This window comes from Trichomycterus rosablanca, unplaced genomic scaffold (genome assembly GCF_030014385.1).
Source record: "Trichomycterus rosablanca isolate fTriRos1 unplaced genomic scaffold, fTriRos1.hap1 scaffold_156, whole genome shotgun sequence".
Classification (NCBI taxonomy): Eukaryota; Metazoa; Chordata; class Actinopteri; order Siluriformes; family Trichomycteridae; genus Trichomycterus; species Trichomycterus rosablanca.
The window spans coordinates 58,448-77,500 of NW_026946984.1; the positions used below are offsets into that span (position 1 = coordinate 58,448).

Below are 19,053 nucleotides of genomic sequence, written 5' to 3' on the forward strand. Positions count from 1 at the left end.
CATCCTGTTTTTACTGAACACACGTGATCCATCATTTCTTTTCTGAAAAAAGCTCTTTGATCACGGTCGTGTTTCTCATGCAGGTTACATGAGACATTTACTAAACCCATCAGCTGTCTATAAATCTTGTCAATTTAGTGCTGTTACACCTTTCAGCGGGTGAGCAAATGTCCTGAGCCTCTGGGACAAAGTTTTGTGAACAGATAAGAGAAAACGTTAATATTTTACACCAGTAAAACATGGTGGAGGGTGCGTCGTAAGCTGCACAACTGTGCCAAAAAACACACGGTGATAAAGTTTGTTTTCTTTTAATTTTTTTCATATTTCTTGCTCCTCCATTAGCATTTTACTCACACAGAACATCTATGGTTTCTTAAATGCTAGCCGTCTACACATCTCATCCATATGATTTTCTTACACAGTTTTAATAGAGATGAAAGGCAGCTGCAGTGCCTCATTTACAATTTTGTTAATTCAAATAAATTCGCTAATATTCACTAAATATTAACATTAAAAAATAAATAAGACATTTGGTTATTTAGCATAACAGTTTAAAGTCAGATCCACAGAAACAGAGAGCGGACAAGCTAATTTAGAACAATCACAGCTGCACACGGACACAATGCCATCATGAAAAACGCCAAAGTAGCTGCTAAATGCTAATTCCTAGCGCCAAGGTTTTAGTTGAAGACAAAGACGAGGCCACAAGACAATTTTAATAACAAACATGAAACGCTTCAAACTTCTAGAGGCAAAAATTATATCCGCAGCGCCACCTAGTGGACGATTTATATATATGCCAATTATGGATTACAATGTCTTCATGTAATCATTTTAAGATAAAAGGCTAAAACCTAACGTTCCATTAGCAGCGTCCTCTAGTGCACTAATTTCAGTCCAATAAAAAATTAGTTTTTTGACGAAAAATTTGGAGTTTAGAGAAGTTAGCTGGTCTGCAACTATGTAGTTAGTTAGCAAAATATCTAAACTAGCTGTTCATCTAAGTGATGTCATTTGTTTACATTTGACTACAACAGCTTTATTCATTTTGTTTAAATTTGTACACATTTGTCATTTTTAAAATATATTAATTAAGTTGAAAGTTGATCATAATTACAGTTATAAACAACAGTATTAATGATGTTGCCTTTAAAAGTTTTCAGTGTTTCAGGTCCATCAGTGCAGAAATGTTGATGGAAACTGATGGGGGATCTGACCATGAACTAAAACAGAAATAAATGAATAATAAAACAGGAAATACATTTATGTTCATGTTAGCTGGAAATAAAAATGGGGAAAATGTAAAAGTAAATAAAACATTTTCTCTCTCAGATCTGATCTAAATGTTTACAGGAGAAAATCTGATTTCAGCGTTTAGCAGGAGAAGCTGCACGACTTCCTCCCTGAAACAAAGAAACAAAATGATTAAAAATGTCAAATTGAAATCTCATTTTTAAGGACAGGGTCAAACAATACTGACACGTTCATTTAAAAAAAAATGAGTTGATGTGATTCATGTATGTATGTATGTTTTTAATATATGAATACGTGTGTTTACCATTTTGAAGATGCGGGTCAGGGTCCCTTCTCCTGCTTTGCCCTTCTGGCTCTTCTGTGATCCTTGTCCCTTTTGAACACCCTGAAACACCAGAGAGGAACATTAGTGCACCAGTGTGAGGAGCAGAGCCGTGATCATCAACCAAGGGCTCCTGAACACCAGGTTCCATAATCACAACAAAGAGTTCATCTATGTTCCACCAACATGTTTAAATGAAGACGCCGTGATGTCAGGGATTTTAATATGAACTCAAACGAACAACAGATTGACGTTTCTGATGGAACTAACTGGGTGGGGGGTTTGGTTAGTCCAGTCCAGCACTAAACCTTTTAGTTAAAAAAGGTTAGAAATTAAAGCGGGATATATTTATAATAATTTATGCTGAATAAAATCAAAGGTTAAAGACGAGCGATTTAACACGTTTATTTTAACCTGCTTAACTGTCTTAAGTTCTTATTATTCATTTGCATTAAAAGAGCTTCAGTAACTGTTAAAATCTTGGTGTTAAGCATGGAGTCTCATTTTTATAAGTTTTAGCAAAGAATTTTATAAATTCATTAATATTGCTGTGAAAAACATCAATAAATGATTCTGATTGTTTTATGAAAACCACATAAAGTTAAATGTGAACTCACCCTGGATTTAGGAGCAGCAGCAGGAGAAACCTAAAATCCAAGCAGTTTTATATGAATTATTGAATGATTTATTACACAATAATAATCCACATTAGATTCTGTGCCAGTGAATTCTTTTACATTAACTCTTAAACACTGACCATTGTTCTAAAGAAGTGAACCACAGCGTTATCTCCAGGTCGACGACGAGGGGACGAGTGACTGGATCTCTGAGGGGACGCGGACAGGGCCCCCCGAAATGACCCCTGAAAAACATCAGGATGTGAAAGATAATAAAAAGATAATATTATTGAAAGAGAATTACAATGTGGGGTCAGAAAGAGTCTGTAAATGACTGTAATTAACCTGTAATTCAAACCTGGAACCAAAGTTTATTTTAAAAACAGAGAAAAAAAAGTTATACTGAAAATGTATTATTATAAAACGGATAGTTCCGGTCCTAAAATCTGATTGGCTGCGCCGCGTTCGAAGCCGTTGTAAAATCCCCGATAAACTCACACCTAGGACCACCTCACATCATTACATATTAATACGCCACTGAAAAGAAAAATTTCATGTTATTTTCGCCCTCATGTTGCCTAGCAACACTGTTAATCGAACTATTTTGCGTCGCGGAAGAATGCTTTATTGTAAGTTTATACACAATAAATACATTTATGAATTAAACATTGTTGTATTTATTATATTTTATGTTGACCGCCGTTTTATAAAAGCAATAAGCCACTCGAGACCGTACGTTACTGTTATGATTTTAGCACGGGGAAAAAAGTTTTAGGCTCTCCGCTTCGCGTCGTACCAAAAACGTCGTTCCCCGTGCTAAAATCACAGTAATGCACGACCTCTCGTGGCTTATTGCTTTAATTAATCAGGAGAGATCGAAATGTACGTGATAAAACCGTGATATGTTAATACAAATTACAAGAAATGTTTGAACAATTTGTAAAATACAATACAATTTTTACTGATCAGCTTAACACTCAAAAAAAAGTTGAGACGGAGGCAGAATTAGAGTGAAAAGTTGATGGAATGTTGAAGTTCCAGTGTTAGAAAGGTACCAGGTGAGGGAATCATGATCATGTATAAAAGGATTTACCAAAGGATCAGTCTGTAAACGCAATGATGGGGTGTGGCTCACCACTGTGTTCCAAACTTCAGGAGAAAATCAATCAGTTCAAAAAAGACATTTTTCATTGCAAGATTATAAATAATTTAGCTCTTTCACCATTTACTACATTGTAGTAGAAACATTTATGTTACTGTTATAAATACAGCCACATGGGCTCTGGAGTACTTCAGAAAATCATTGTCACTGAATACAGGCCGCCACTGGATCAAGAAAGGCAACCTAAAACTCGATTACATGAAGAGAAAGTCGTTCATCAGTTCTACATGCCGCCGTGGTCTCTGGGCTCGAGCTCATCTCAGATGGACGACATTGGAAACGTGTGCTGTGGTCAGATGAGTCTACGATTCAGCTTTTCAAACATCCAGAACACAAACATATGATAGATATAGCCCGTCTTCAGTCTTCAGTCACTTTATCCTGGTCAGGGTTGCGCTGGGTGCTAACACTCACAGCTCTTGGAAAATTAAAGCATTTAATCCACATTCTGCATGATTTGAAAGGTATGAGCAAAGTGGAGTATTTGGAAAAAACTTATGAGGAGAGGGAGAACATGCCAAACTCTTTTCAATCAGCGACAACAAAATCATATTTTTTAAATTTAAGAACTTCATTCGATTGTCTCAGGTTATATCATATTTTTATTTGCAAAAATTATCATTATGAAAATTTATCATTTATATTTTCAGTTTACACAATCATGCAGTAATTAATAATCATAAACCTAAAACTGTTCCTACACCTGTCCTCTATTGTCTTATCCAAAACTTGAGATAAAATGATGATTACCGGCTGTTGTTAGAAAGAACAAAATTATAAACACATAAAGTAACACAAACACTCACTGGTTATTGTTGTTATAGAGTTTTAATTAAAGCTCAGGAGTTTATTTGATTATTACATCATTACAAGCACAATTCCAAAATTGTAGATAAGGGGGCGCTGTCCACACGACTGTTAATACACATCACTTTAATTAGAACTCATTAATAAATCATCATCAGTTCACTGTGGGCGTGTCCCAAACCACAAACACTCAATACACTGATACTAAATACTAAACAATCTCTAAATCCAAACAATGCATTGTGGGTATTTTAACTGTTATAGTGCATTGTTTGAATAATATTTTATTACAGTGGGGTATCCTAAGTTGTTTATTTTAGACAAAACTATAAAAAGTGCACATTGTTCTGCACAGACACATTCTATATCTCTGAAATCTGCTTAACCTCCAAAATAGGGCACTATGTAGGGAACACGGTGGTTCAGCTGACAAAAAAACAAGTTTTAAAAAAATTACATAAAAAAAAATATATATATTAATAATGAAACAGCTGCTTATAAAAGCTAATGTGATTAATACAGCATTAATGAAATAAAAAAATAAAAACATTTAAATCCCTGTTTGTACAAAAGGCACCAAACAAAAGACAAAATTAAGGCTCATTAATGACGAATTAAAAATAAAACATTTTAGTAAAACAGAACAAAACAGAAGGGTTAGGGTTACAAGTATCTGAACTGTGTGGTGATTCCTGAGATTCTTCTAAATCTACTACACAAAACATCCAAAACAGAATTCTGTTGTATAAAATCAGATTTCTTTTATTTTAAACCACAGATCTTCACGTTACAGGTTCAGTAATGTACACACGGCCGCTCTCGGTATGTAAAATATAAATCTATCGAGGTTTAAATCACAGAATTATCAAAAATATAAAACATTTCTAGAGAAAAATGAAGTTTATTCAGCTCATCCTCAGAAACTGTTTCTATTTAGAACTCGAATCTGGAGATTTATGGTTTTATCACGAGCAGCTAAAAAAAGAATTAAAAATTACATTAAAGATTTTCAGCAGCCGAAAGAATAAAAGCAAATTTTCAGCATTTTAATGTAATTTAATTAAACATAAAAAAAAATAAAAACAAAAGTAATACTGAAAAATTATTTCATGAAGAGGTGAATTTTATTTATTATTATTATTATTATTATTATTATTATTACTGATGTTTTCTAATAACATTCTGGTGTTTTTTATGGGAACAGAAGTTTAAACGTAGAATTGATTATCTCACACAGCTCAAAAGTATTAAGACACCTGATTTATTGCTTTTGGTTTGTTTTATGTTTTATTATTTTTATTATTTTAGAAGAATTAAATAATTACTGTTATTTTACGCAGTAACAAATTATTGATTCTACAGTTACAAAAACATCAGCTTAACATGATTTAGCTTCTTATTTACTAAAATCACTCAGTTTTGCTGAACCATAAAAATATAAATTAGAAAGTTTGATGTAGAAAAATAAAAAATCTCAAGCAACAGAATTTTTTATATTTATTAATAAAACTTGAATACTGGAGGGTGTTTGGCAGTTTGGGTGTCGGGTTTTAATAACTGAAATCTCAGCAGGTAAAAAAAAAGTAAATGTTTTTAATTCTGAATATTTTCTGTAGAACTCAAACAGCAGAAATATTCAGATAAACCAACTAATAATTTTAATCATTAAATTCATTAAAAAATTTGAATGCAGAGAGGAGGGGGGTCATTACTACAGACAGAATTATGTTTTCAGTTCTGATTAAAGTTTAACATCAGATTTTACTGTCACACTCGACTCGAAATGTAATGATTCCAGTAACTTTCATTTATTGAATTTCCCCCCAAATTTAGTCATATCCAATTCCCTGATGGTATTTCCCCTTTACTGCTGCAGACCCCCACTCCTGACTGAGGAGGGTCGTGAGTAACACACACAATGTTTAACATGCAGTGATTTTATCTTTAATTATCAAACATTTATGATAAACAATAAAAAACTTTAGTTTAATTAGTTTGTTATTAGATCATATCATTACACCCCTCAACCCCCCCAGAATCATCATCAATAATACTAAACCATCAACCAACACTAAATAATATATTTTAATAGATATAAATAATATTTAAAGTAATATATTCACAATAAAACCATTTATACAACAAACAAGCCTAACTCTATCATGAAAAACACAACCTAAAAAATACCAATCCACTAAAAAACCATTGAATACAGCGATTATTCCAACAATAATTCATTAGTATTTATTATTCAATCACATTTTAGATTTAGTTTGGAAACTGGTTAAAATAATCATACTGGAGGAATGTAACTGGTATTAGTTTATAAAACGAATAAAACCAGTTTATAAGTTTCACTTTCGGAAATCATCCACATTTTTACTGAAAACAAAAAATGTATTTTATTTTTATTGTTTATTTAGATGTTAAAACTTGAAGGTAATTATAAATAGTGATGAATTACTGGTTTAAAGCTGCTTTCATCTCAGATTAGTTACACAAAATCCTCCCAAAAATCTAAATTCACTTTATTTTTATTTACAAAAAAACAAAAAAGTAAATAAAGAGGTGCCTGATTTATAATATACAATTAAAACAAATTCATTCAAGTGTTTTCAAGTTTTTATAAAGAATATCTCCGATGTTTTAAGTGAAAAAATCAAGTTTTTAAGTTTTAGATCTCTAAATCACACGCTGTGTGTGTACGGTACCAAATTACAGCAAATTCTACTAAAAATAAAGGAAAAATATAAAAAACTGTGATTAGATCGTTGAATTGGTGTCACTGAGGCGACAAATAACAACAAAAAATCCTAATAACACAAAATAATTCCCACTTTAAGTTTTAAATAAAGCTGTTGTTTATTGAAGCTGATCGTTTCACACCTCAGTCACTAAATGAAATCTACAATAATCAGATCGAACAGATTTCGGGTGAAAAGGTTCCAGGATTTGATTTCTAAACTACATGTGGAGTGTTGGGTACGACGACGAGCTTACAAAAACGTGTAGAGAAGATAAAAAGCAGAACAGAAGAGCGTCGATGTGCTGATACAGAGTCTAACGTTTAGCAGAGGGAACCAGTTATGACGTTTTTGTTAATGAAGCCGAGCGACCCTCACCTTGCCCTTTCGCTTCTTATCTCCTCCAAAGATTTTGCCGATCTGATCCATCATTCCGGGGTTTTTCTTGCTGCTGGAGCGTCCGAGTCTGAAGCCGGACTGTCCCGATGAGCCTGAAGATGCCATGCTGGGGGCGCAGGGTGGACGATACCACTGAACGATGGTCGTTGTTACTCAGAGTTTTCGGACGCGGCGGCTCCGGCCTCCTCGATGGTCTGAAGCTCGTCTGACTCTGACGGGCGCTCTTTGAAGGTGTTGTCCTCTCGGCCCGGAGCATCACGGGAGAAAAGGCGTACCAGGTGTGAGCGTGGTGAGGATCCACGACTCCGATTGGTCTGTCCAGTGCTGGGAGGGGCATGGAGGGCGGAGCCTGGCGACGCCTCACTTTTGTTTAAGCGGTTTTTGTTCTGGTTCACGTCCGAGTTGTTCAGGCCTGAACAGAGAGAAGTACAGTGTTACACACACACACACACACACATAAAGGCACACACACGTACAAGCACACACACTCGTGTTGGCCGGAGCCGTCTCACACACACACACACACAGACACACACACTCACTCACTCACACACACACACACACACACACACACAACACCCCCCATTGTTCAGAAGAGAATCTAACATTTACTCTGCAGCACCGAGTTACAGAGTTTAACCACAAATCTTCATATCAGGAACCATAACGTCCAACACCAGGAACCACAACGTCCAACACCAGGAACCACAACATACTACACCAGGAACCATAACGTCCAACACCAGGAACCATGACATCCAACCAGGAACCACAACATCCAACACCAGGAACCATATCGTCCAACACCAGGAACCATAACGTCCAACCAGGAACCACAACGTCCAACACCAGGAACCACAACATCCAACACCAGGAACCACAACATCCATAACATTTAACTTAAGACTAATACAAAGCAGGACCAAAACAACATTAAGGGCCACACTGTCAGAGCCCCAAATTGAGACCCAAATTACAACAACATACTAACCAACACCAAAACAAATAGCAACTAACAACCAACTAACATCAACACCCAACCAACCGATGTATAAACCCACCAACACCGAGATCCAGAACAGTTAAGACTTCACCTCGGTTTTGTATCTAATGCTACAGCTCGGTTTGTCTTAGTAAAGAGCACAACACCCCTGGGACCCCTGAGCTATTTAACAGCAATACAGATTAATGAGTTTACTTTCACTAGATTCAAACAATGTGTAAACAAGTGCAATTACACACACCGAGTGTGTGGGTATACAATTACTGAGTGTAGCCCATCAGTTGCTCTATAGACTTTATCCCCTGTGTGTTCAAATGTTCATGTAAAAGAGCCAAAAAACCAGAAACTGTTCAATAAAAGAACCTCAGTAACAACCCAGCTCACACTGTTCTCACTCAACTACAGTACAGTGTGTGTGTGTGTATGAAAGTGCTTGTTTAGTGGGACAATAGTGTGTGTGTGTGTGTGTGTGTGTGTGTGTGGTAAGGAATGGTGTGAATGTGCATTATAGTCACTATTGAACAGAATCAGTGTTTGTGTTACTGCACCGTCATTCCATTATAACACAAACAACTACACATTAACACACACACACACACACACACACACACACACACTAACACACACACACACTACACACACCAACACACCTTACACACTAACATACACACACCACACACTAACATACACACACCAACACACACCAACACAGACTACACACTAACATACACACACTACACATACACTATATACATAATACACAACAACACACACACTAACATACACACACTACACATACACTATATACATAATACACAACAACACACACACTAACATAGGCAGCTGTAGTCTAGCGGTTAAGAAACTGGACTAGTAATCAAAAGGTCACTGGTTCAAGCCCCACCACTGCCAGGTTAAGAGTGTCTGTGAAATGCTGAACATGTAAATGTAACATACACACACTACACACACACACCAACACACACACCAACACACACACTACACACACACACACTAGTCAAGTCAAGTCAACTTTATTTATATAGCGCTTTTTACAATAGACATTGTCTCAAGGCAACTTTACAAAAACCAGGACCAACAGATACAAAAACCCCTGTCGAGCAAGCCGAGAGCGACTGTGGCAAGGAAAAACTCCCTGAAAATTACAGGAAGAAACCTTGAGAGGAACCAGACTCAGCAGGTCCTTCTTGGGTGGCCTGGAGGAAACTTTAAATAAATACACGATTTACACAGAGCATACGAACACAGAATTAAATGATCTAAAAGTTATAACACACTACACACACACCATCACACACACTACACACACACCACCACACACTACACACACACACTACACCACCACACACTACACACACACCACCACACACTACACACACACCACCACACACTACACACACACTACACACACACCAACACACACTACACACACACACTACACCACCACACACTACACACACACCACCACACACTACACACACACTACACACACACCACCACACACTACACACACACACTACACCACCACACACTACACACACACCACCACACACTACACACACACCACCACACACTACACACACACTACACACACACCAACACACACTACACACACACCACCACACACACTACACACACACCAACACACACACCACCACACACTACACACACACCACACACACCAATACACACACTACACACACACTACACACACACCAACACACACACTACACACACCACCACATACTACACACACACCATCACACACACTACACACACACCACCACACACTACACACACACACTACACCACCACACACTACACACACACCACCACACACTACACACACACCACCACACACTACACACACACTACACACACACCAACACACACTACACACACACACTACACCACCACACACTACACACACACCACCACACACTACACACACACTACACACACACCACCACACACTACACACACACACTACACCACCACACACTACACACACACCACCACACACTACACACACACCACCACACACTACACACACACTACACACACACCAACACACACTACACACACACCACCACACACACTACACACACACCAACACACACACCACCACACACTACACACACACCACACACACCAATACACACACTACACACACACTACACACACACCAACACACACACTACACACACCACCACATACTACACACACACCACCACACACACCAACACACACACTACACACACTACACACACACACCACCACACACTACACACACACCACCACACACACCACCACACACACTACACACACCACACACACACACTACACACACACCAATACACACACTACACACACACCACACACACACCAACACACACACTACACACACACCACACACACACCAACACACACCAACACACACACCAACACACTACACACACACCAACACACACTACACACACACCACCACACACTACACACACACACACAACACACACACCACCACACACTACACACACACTACACACACACCAACACACACACCAACACACACACCAACACACACTACACACACACACCAACACACCCTACAGACACAGTAAACTTTGACTTGTACTGAATGCATAATAAAATATTAAAGGTTTATGCTATCTGCTGCGTACATGAGCGTTTCTGACTGCAGAATGTGGGCGTGGTCCCTGAGGGCTGATGAGGAAGTGTAAAGTGTTCGAAATGTGAGAGAGAGAGAAAGTGAAACCCACGTCCCGGAGAGAGAGAATGGAAAAGTGTAAGAGGAATGTGGAGTGGGCATCAGCTCCTCTCTCTGTATCTCTGCATCTTTCTGTCTGTGGTGGGCAGGAGGAACGGTCGGCATGTCACCTCCCACTGCCACGCTGCACACTGAGCCTCTGTTCTGCTGCCCTCACAGCGAATCTGGGATGCGACCTCTGACCTCGGCCTGCTTCAGCTGCTCACTGAACTCCATCAGATTTCTGACATCTCGACTCCATGTGGGATTTACAGCAACCAACCGAGTTCAAAACACTGAGGTTGTATACACTGAGTGTGTGTGTGTCCAGAAATAAAATCCAGAAATAAAAGTGTTTAAATAATTTAAGTTTCGCTGCTAATTCAGTTACAGAGACGTGAAAAAAATCTAACTCAACTCAACAAAACAGCCGAGTACTGCTAAAACCTTCCATCGGTCTGATTATTATTATTATCATTATTGTTATTATTATTATTATATTATTATTATTATTGCATTACAATTATTATTATTATTATCATTATTGTTATTATTATTATTATATTATTATTATTATTATTATTATAATTATTATTATATTATATTATTATTATTATATGATCATTACTATTACATTATTGTTATTATTATTATATTATAATTATTATTGGTACTATTATATTATTATTATTATCACATTATTATTTTGGTGATTTGGTGGAGAATAATTAAACAGTGATGTGAGGAAAAATAAACACACTGTTTAACAATGAGAGCTTTTCTTCTGATCAGGAGTCTGCACCAGCTAGTGTTAACTACACACACACACACACACGTTACATACACATGTTACACACACACACAGAGTGTATGATGATGAGTAATATTCAGTGATTAGAATGTAGTTGTTGGTTGGACCAAACTCTCACCGAACACCTCGTCCTGACCGTCACCGTCTCCTACTGCTGCTGGAGCCGCTTCTGACAGAACCTGAAACACACACAACATATTTACACACCACTTCATCACACTTATACACACACACACACACACACAAACACCACTTCATCACACTTACACACACACACACACACACACACACCACTTCATCACACTTACACACACACACACACACACACACACCACTTCATCACACTTACACACACACACACACACCACTTCATCACACTTACACACACACACACACCACTTCATCACACTTACACACACACACACACACACACCACTTCATCACACTTACACACACACACACACACACACACACACCACTTCATCACACTTACACACACACACACACACACAGCACTTCATCACACTTACACACACACAGCACTTCATCACACTTACACACACACACCACTTCATCACACTTACACACACTTCATCACACTTACACACACACACACACACACACACACACACACACCACTTCATCACACTTACACACACACACACAGCACTTCATCACACTTACACACACACACCACTTCATCACACTTACACACACACACACACCACTTCATCACACTTACACACACACCACTTCATCACACTTATACACACACACCACTTCATCACACCTACACACACACACACACACACACCACTTCATCACACTTACACACACACACCACTTCATCACACTTACACACACACACACACACACACACACACACACACCACTTCATCACACTTACACACACACACCACTTCATCACACTTACACACACACACACACACACACCACTTCATCACACTTACACACACACACCACTTCATCACACTTACACACACACACACACACACCACTTCATCACACTTATACACACACACCACTTCATCACACTTACACACACACACACACACACACCACTTCATCACACTTACACACACACACCACTTCATCACACTTACACACACACACACACACACACACACACCACTTCATCACACTTACACACACACACCACTTCATCACACTTACACACACACACCACTTCATCACACTTACACACACACACACAGCACTTCATCACACTTACACACACACACCACTTCATCACACTTACACACACACACACACCACTTCATCACACTTACACACACACCACTTCATCACACTTATACACACACACCACTTCATCACACCTACACACACACACACACACCACTTCATCACACTTACACACACACACCACTTCATCACACTTACACACACACACCACTTCATCACACTTACACACACACACACACACACACACCACTTCATCACACTTACACACACACACCACTTCATCACACTTACACACACACACACACACACCACTTCATCACACTTATACACACACACCACTTCATCACACTTACACACACACACACACACACACCACTTCATCACACTTACACACACACACCACTTCATCACACTTACACACACACACACACACACACACACCACTTCATCACACTTACACACACACACCACTTCATCACACTTACACACACACACACACACACACACCACTTCATCACACTTACACACACCACTTCATCACACTTACACACACACACACACACACACCACTTCATCACACTTACACACACACACCACTTCATCACACTTACACACACACACACACACACACCACTTCATCACTTATACACACACACCACTTCATCACACTTACACACACACACACACACACACACACCACTTCATCACACTTACACACACACACACACACACACACCACTTCATCACACTTACACACACACACCACTTCATCACACTTACACACACACACACACACACCACTTCATCACACTTATACACACACCACTTCATCACACTTACACACACACACACACACACCACTTCATCACACTTACACACACACACACACCACTTCATCACACTTACACACACACACACACACACACACACACACCACTTCATCACACTTATACACACACACCACTTCATCACACTTACACACACACACACACCACTTCATCACACTTACACACACACACACACCACTTCATCACACTTACACACACACACACCACTTCATCACACTTACACACACACACACACACCACTTCATCACACTTATACACACACACCACTTCATCACACTTACACACACACACACACACACCACTTCATCACACTTACACACACACACACACACACACCACTTCATCACACTTACACACACACACACATACACACACACACACACCACTTCATCACACTTACACACACACACATACACACACACACCACTTCATCACACCTACACACACACACAGCACTTCATCACACTTACACACACACACACACACACCACTTCATCACACTTACACACACACACCACTTCATTACACTTACACACACACACACACACACACCACTTCATCACACCTACACACACACACACTTCATCACACCTACACACACACACACACACACCACTTCATCACACCTACACACACACACACCACTTCATCACACTTACACACACACACACACACACACCACTTCATCACACTTACACACACACACCACTTCATTACACTTACACACACACACACACACACCACTTCATCACACTTACACACACACACACACACACACACCACTTCATCACACTTACACACACACACACACACACACACCACTTCATCACACTTACACACACACACCACTTCATCACACTTACACACACACACACCACTTCATCACACTTACACACACACACACACACACACACACACCACTTCATCACACTTATACACACACACACACACCACTTCATCACACTTACACACACACACACACACCACTTCATCACACTTACACACACACACACACACACACACACCACTTCATCACACTTACACACACACACACACACACACACACCACTTCATCACACTTACACACACACCACTTCATCACACTTACACACACACACACACACACCACTTCATCACACTTACACACACACACACCACTTCATCACACTTACACACACACACACACACACACCACTTCATCACACTTACACACACACACACCACTTCATCACACTTACACACACACCACTTTATCACACCTACACACACACACACCACTTCATCACACTTACACACACACACCACTTCATCACACTTACACACACACACACACACACACACACACACACACACTTCATCACACTTACACACACACACACACACCACTTCATCACACTTACAAACACACACCACTTCATCACACTTACACACACACACCACTTCATCACACTTACTTACACACACACACACACACACACACACAGCACTTCATCACACTTACACACACACACCACTTCATCACACTTACACACACACACACCACTTCATCACACTTACACACACACACCACTTCATCACACTTACACACACACACCACTTCATCACACTTACACACACACACACATACACACACACACACCACTTCATCACACTTACACACACACACATACACACACACACCACTTCATCACACCTACACACACACACAGCACTTCATCACACTTACACACACACACACACACCACTTCATCACACTTACACACACACACACACACCACTTCATCACACCTACACACACACACACACACCACTTCGTCACACCTACACACACACACACACCACTTCATCACACCTACACACACACACACACTTCATCACACCTACACACACACACACACACACCACTTCGTCACACCTACACACACACACACACCACTTCATCACACCTACACACACACACACACTTCATCACACCTACACACACACACACACACACCACTTCATCACACTTACACACACACACACACACACCACTTCATCACACTTACACACACACACACACACACCACTTCATCACACTTACACACACACACACACACACACACACACCACTTCATCACACTTACACACACACACACACACACACACACACACCACTTCATCACACTTACACACACACCACTTCATCACACTTACACACACACACACACACACCACTTCATCACACTTACACACACACACACACACACACCACTTCATCACACTTACACACACACACACACACCACTTCATCACACTTACACACACACCACTTCATCACACCTACACACACACACACCACTTCATCACACTTACACACACACACCACTTCATCACACTTACACACACACACACACACACACACACACACACACTTCATCACACTTACACACACACACACACACCACTTCATCACACTTACACACACACACCACTTCATCACACTTACACACACACACACACACACACACACACAGCACTTCATCACACTTACACACACACACACACACACACCACTTCATCACACTTACACACACACACCACTTCATCACACTTACACACACACACCACTTCATCACACTTACACACACACACCACTTCATCACACTTACACACACACACACATACACACACACACACCACTTCATCACACTTACACACACACACATACACACACACACCACTTCATCACACCTACACACACACACAGCACTTCATCACACTTACACACACACACACACACCACTTCATCACACTTACACACACACACACACACCACTTCATCACACCTACACACACACACCACTTCGTCACACCTACACACACACACACACCACTTCATCACACCTACACACACACACACACTTCATCACACCTACACACACACACACACACACCACTTCGTCACACCTACACACACACACACACCACTTCATCACACCTACACACACACACACACTTCATCACACCTACACACACACACACACACACCACTTCATCACACTTACACACACACACACACACCACTTCATCACACTTACACACACACACACACACACACCACTTCATCACACCTACACACACACACACACTTCATCACACCTACACACACACACCATTTCATCACACACAGACAGCACAGTAGTTTTTATAAATAAATATCAACATCTGATTATTATTATTATTATTATTATTATTATTATCATTATTATTATCATTATTATCATTATTATTATTACTACAGATATTTTATATTTTATTTTATTTATTTTATGCTGATACACTAGCGCCACCCTGAGGAACCTCCATCAACCTACAGGATCGTCTTCATTACAATTTGCTGTGTGTGTGTGTGTGTGTGTGTGTGCATACCTTGGTTTCAGGTGATAATTCCCGTTTTCCCAGGGGCTGCCCCATTCTGCTAACAGCAACTGTAACACACACACACACACACACACACACACACACACACAGTTACACTGCATGCAACTCCACACTCAGCTCTTGATCTGCTATGAATTACTGGAGGTACCTGAGCACTTAAAAGCTCGAGTGAAGTTCAAACCTGATCAAATAAACAAAGAATCATTTAACCACAATAATCAGAGCTTTGTTTGGAAAAGCTACAATACAGTGTAAAGCTACTGTAAAGCATGGTGGTGGTGGTATTATGTTCAGGTGCTTGTAAACTGCAGGAAGTGAACAGATTTATAAAAACCAACTGATAAATCCTGGATGAAAATGTGTTTCAGCAGAACATTCAGAACCTTGGAGGTGCAGTCAGGAGCATCCAGTATATAAAGGAGTGTATAAACACAGTGAATGGATAAGGGTGTGTGTGTGTGTATGTGTAGTGTGTGTATGTGTAGTGTGTGTGTGTATGTAGTGTGTGTATGTGTAGTGTGTGTGTGTATGTGTAGTGTGTGTGTATGTGTAGTGTGTGTGTATGTGTAGTGTGTGTATGTGTAGTGTGTGTATGTGTAGTGTGTGTGTGTATGTGTAGTGTGTGTAGTGTATGTGTAGTGTGTGTATGTGTAGTGTGTGTGTATGTGTAGTGTGTGTGTGTGTATGTGTAGTGTGTGTATGTGTAGTGTGTGTAGTGTATGTGTAGTGTGTGTGTGTGTGTAGTGTGTGTGTGTGTAGTGTGTGTGTGTGTGTAGTGTGTGTGTGTAGTGTGTGTGTGTAGTGTGTGTGTGTGTAGTGTGTGTGTGTATGTGTAGTGTGTGTGTGTATGTGTAGTGTGTGTGTATGTGTAGTGTGTGTGTGTGTATGTGTAGTGTGTGTGTATGTGTAGTGTGTGTATGTGTAGTGTGTGTATGTGTAGTGTGTGTGTGTGTATGTGTAGTGTGTGTGTGTGTAGTGTGTGTGTGTGTAGTGTGTGTAGTGTATGTGTAGTGTGTGTGTGTGTGTAGTGTGTGTGTGTGTAGTGTGTGTGTGTGTGTAGTGTGTGTGTGTAGTGTGTGTGTGTATGTGTAGTGTGTGTATGTGTAGTGTGTGTGTGTATGTGTAGTGTGTGTAGTGTATGTGTAGTGTGTGTATGTGTAGTGTGTGTGTATGTGTAGTGTGTGTGTGTGTATGTGTAGTGTGTGTATGTGTAGTGTGTGTAGTGTATGTGTAGTGTGTGTGTGTGTGTGTAGTGTGTGTGTGTGTAGTGTGTGTGTGTGTGTAGTGTGTGTGTGTAGTGTGTGTGTGTAGTGTGTGTGTGTGTAGTGTGTGTGTGTATGTGTAGTGTGTGTGTGTATGTGTAGTGTGTGTGTATGTGTAGTGTGTGTGTGTGTAGTGTGTGTGTGTGTGTAGTGTGTGTGTGTAGTGTGTGTGTGTAGTGTGTGTGTGTGTAGTGTGTGTGTGTATGTGTAGTGTGTGTGTGTATGTGTAGTGTGTGTGTATGTGTAGTGTGTGTGTGTGTATGTGTAGTGTGTGTGTATGTGTAGTGTGTGTATGTGTAGTGTCTGTATGTGTAGTGTATGTGTAGTGTGTGTGTGTGTAGTGTGTGTGTAGTGTGTGTGTGTGTGTAGTGTGTGTGTAGTGTGTGTGT

The 19,053-nt window shown here is 39.8% G+C and overlaps 1 protein-coding gene across 1 annotated transcript in view; it reads right to left on the reverse strand.

The window, feature by feature from the left end:
• Positions 1-292: 292 nt before the first annotated feature.
• Positions 293-19,053, reverse strand: part of LOC134305886 (myelin basic protein-like) — an 18,997-nt gene continuing 236 nt past the window's right edge. Inside the window, 8 exon segments of the mRNA XM_062990226.1 lie at positions 293-1,403; positions 1,559-1,639; positions 2,194-2,223; positions 2,334-2,438; positions 7,285-7,455; positions 7,458-7,717; positions 12,026-12,086; positions 17,391-17,449. Coding sequence (XP_062846296.1) covers positions 1,368-1,403; positions 1,559-1,639; positions 2,194-2,223; positions 2,334-2,438; positions 7,285-7,455; positions 7,458-7,717; positions 12,026-12,086; positions 17,391-17,435 — 789 coding nt within the window. The 5' untranslated portion in view covers positions 17,436-17,449 and the 3' untranslated portion in view covers positions 293-1,367.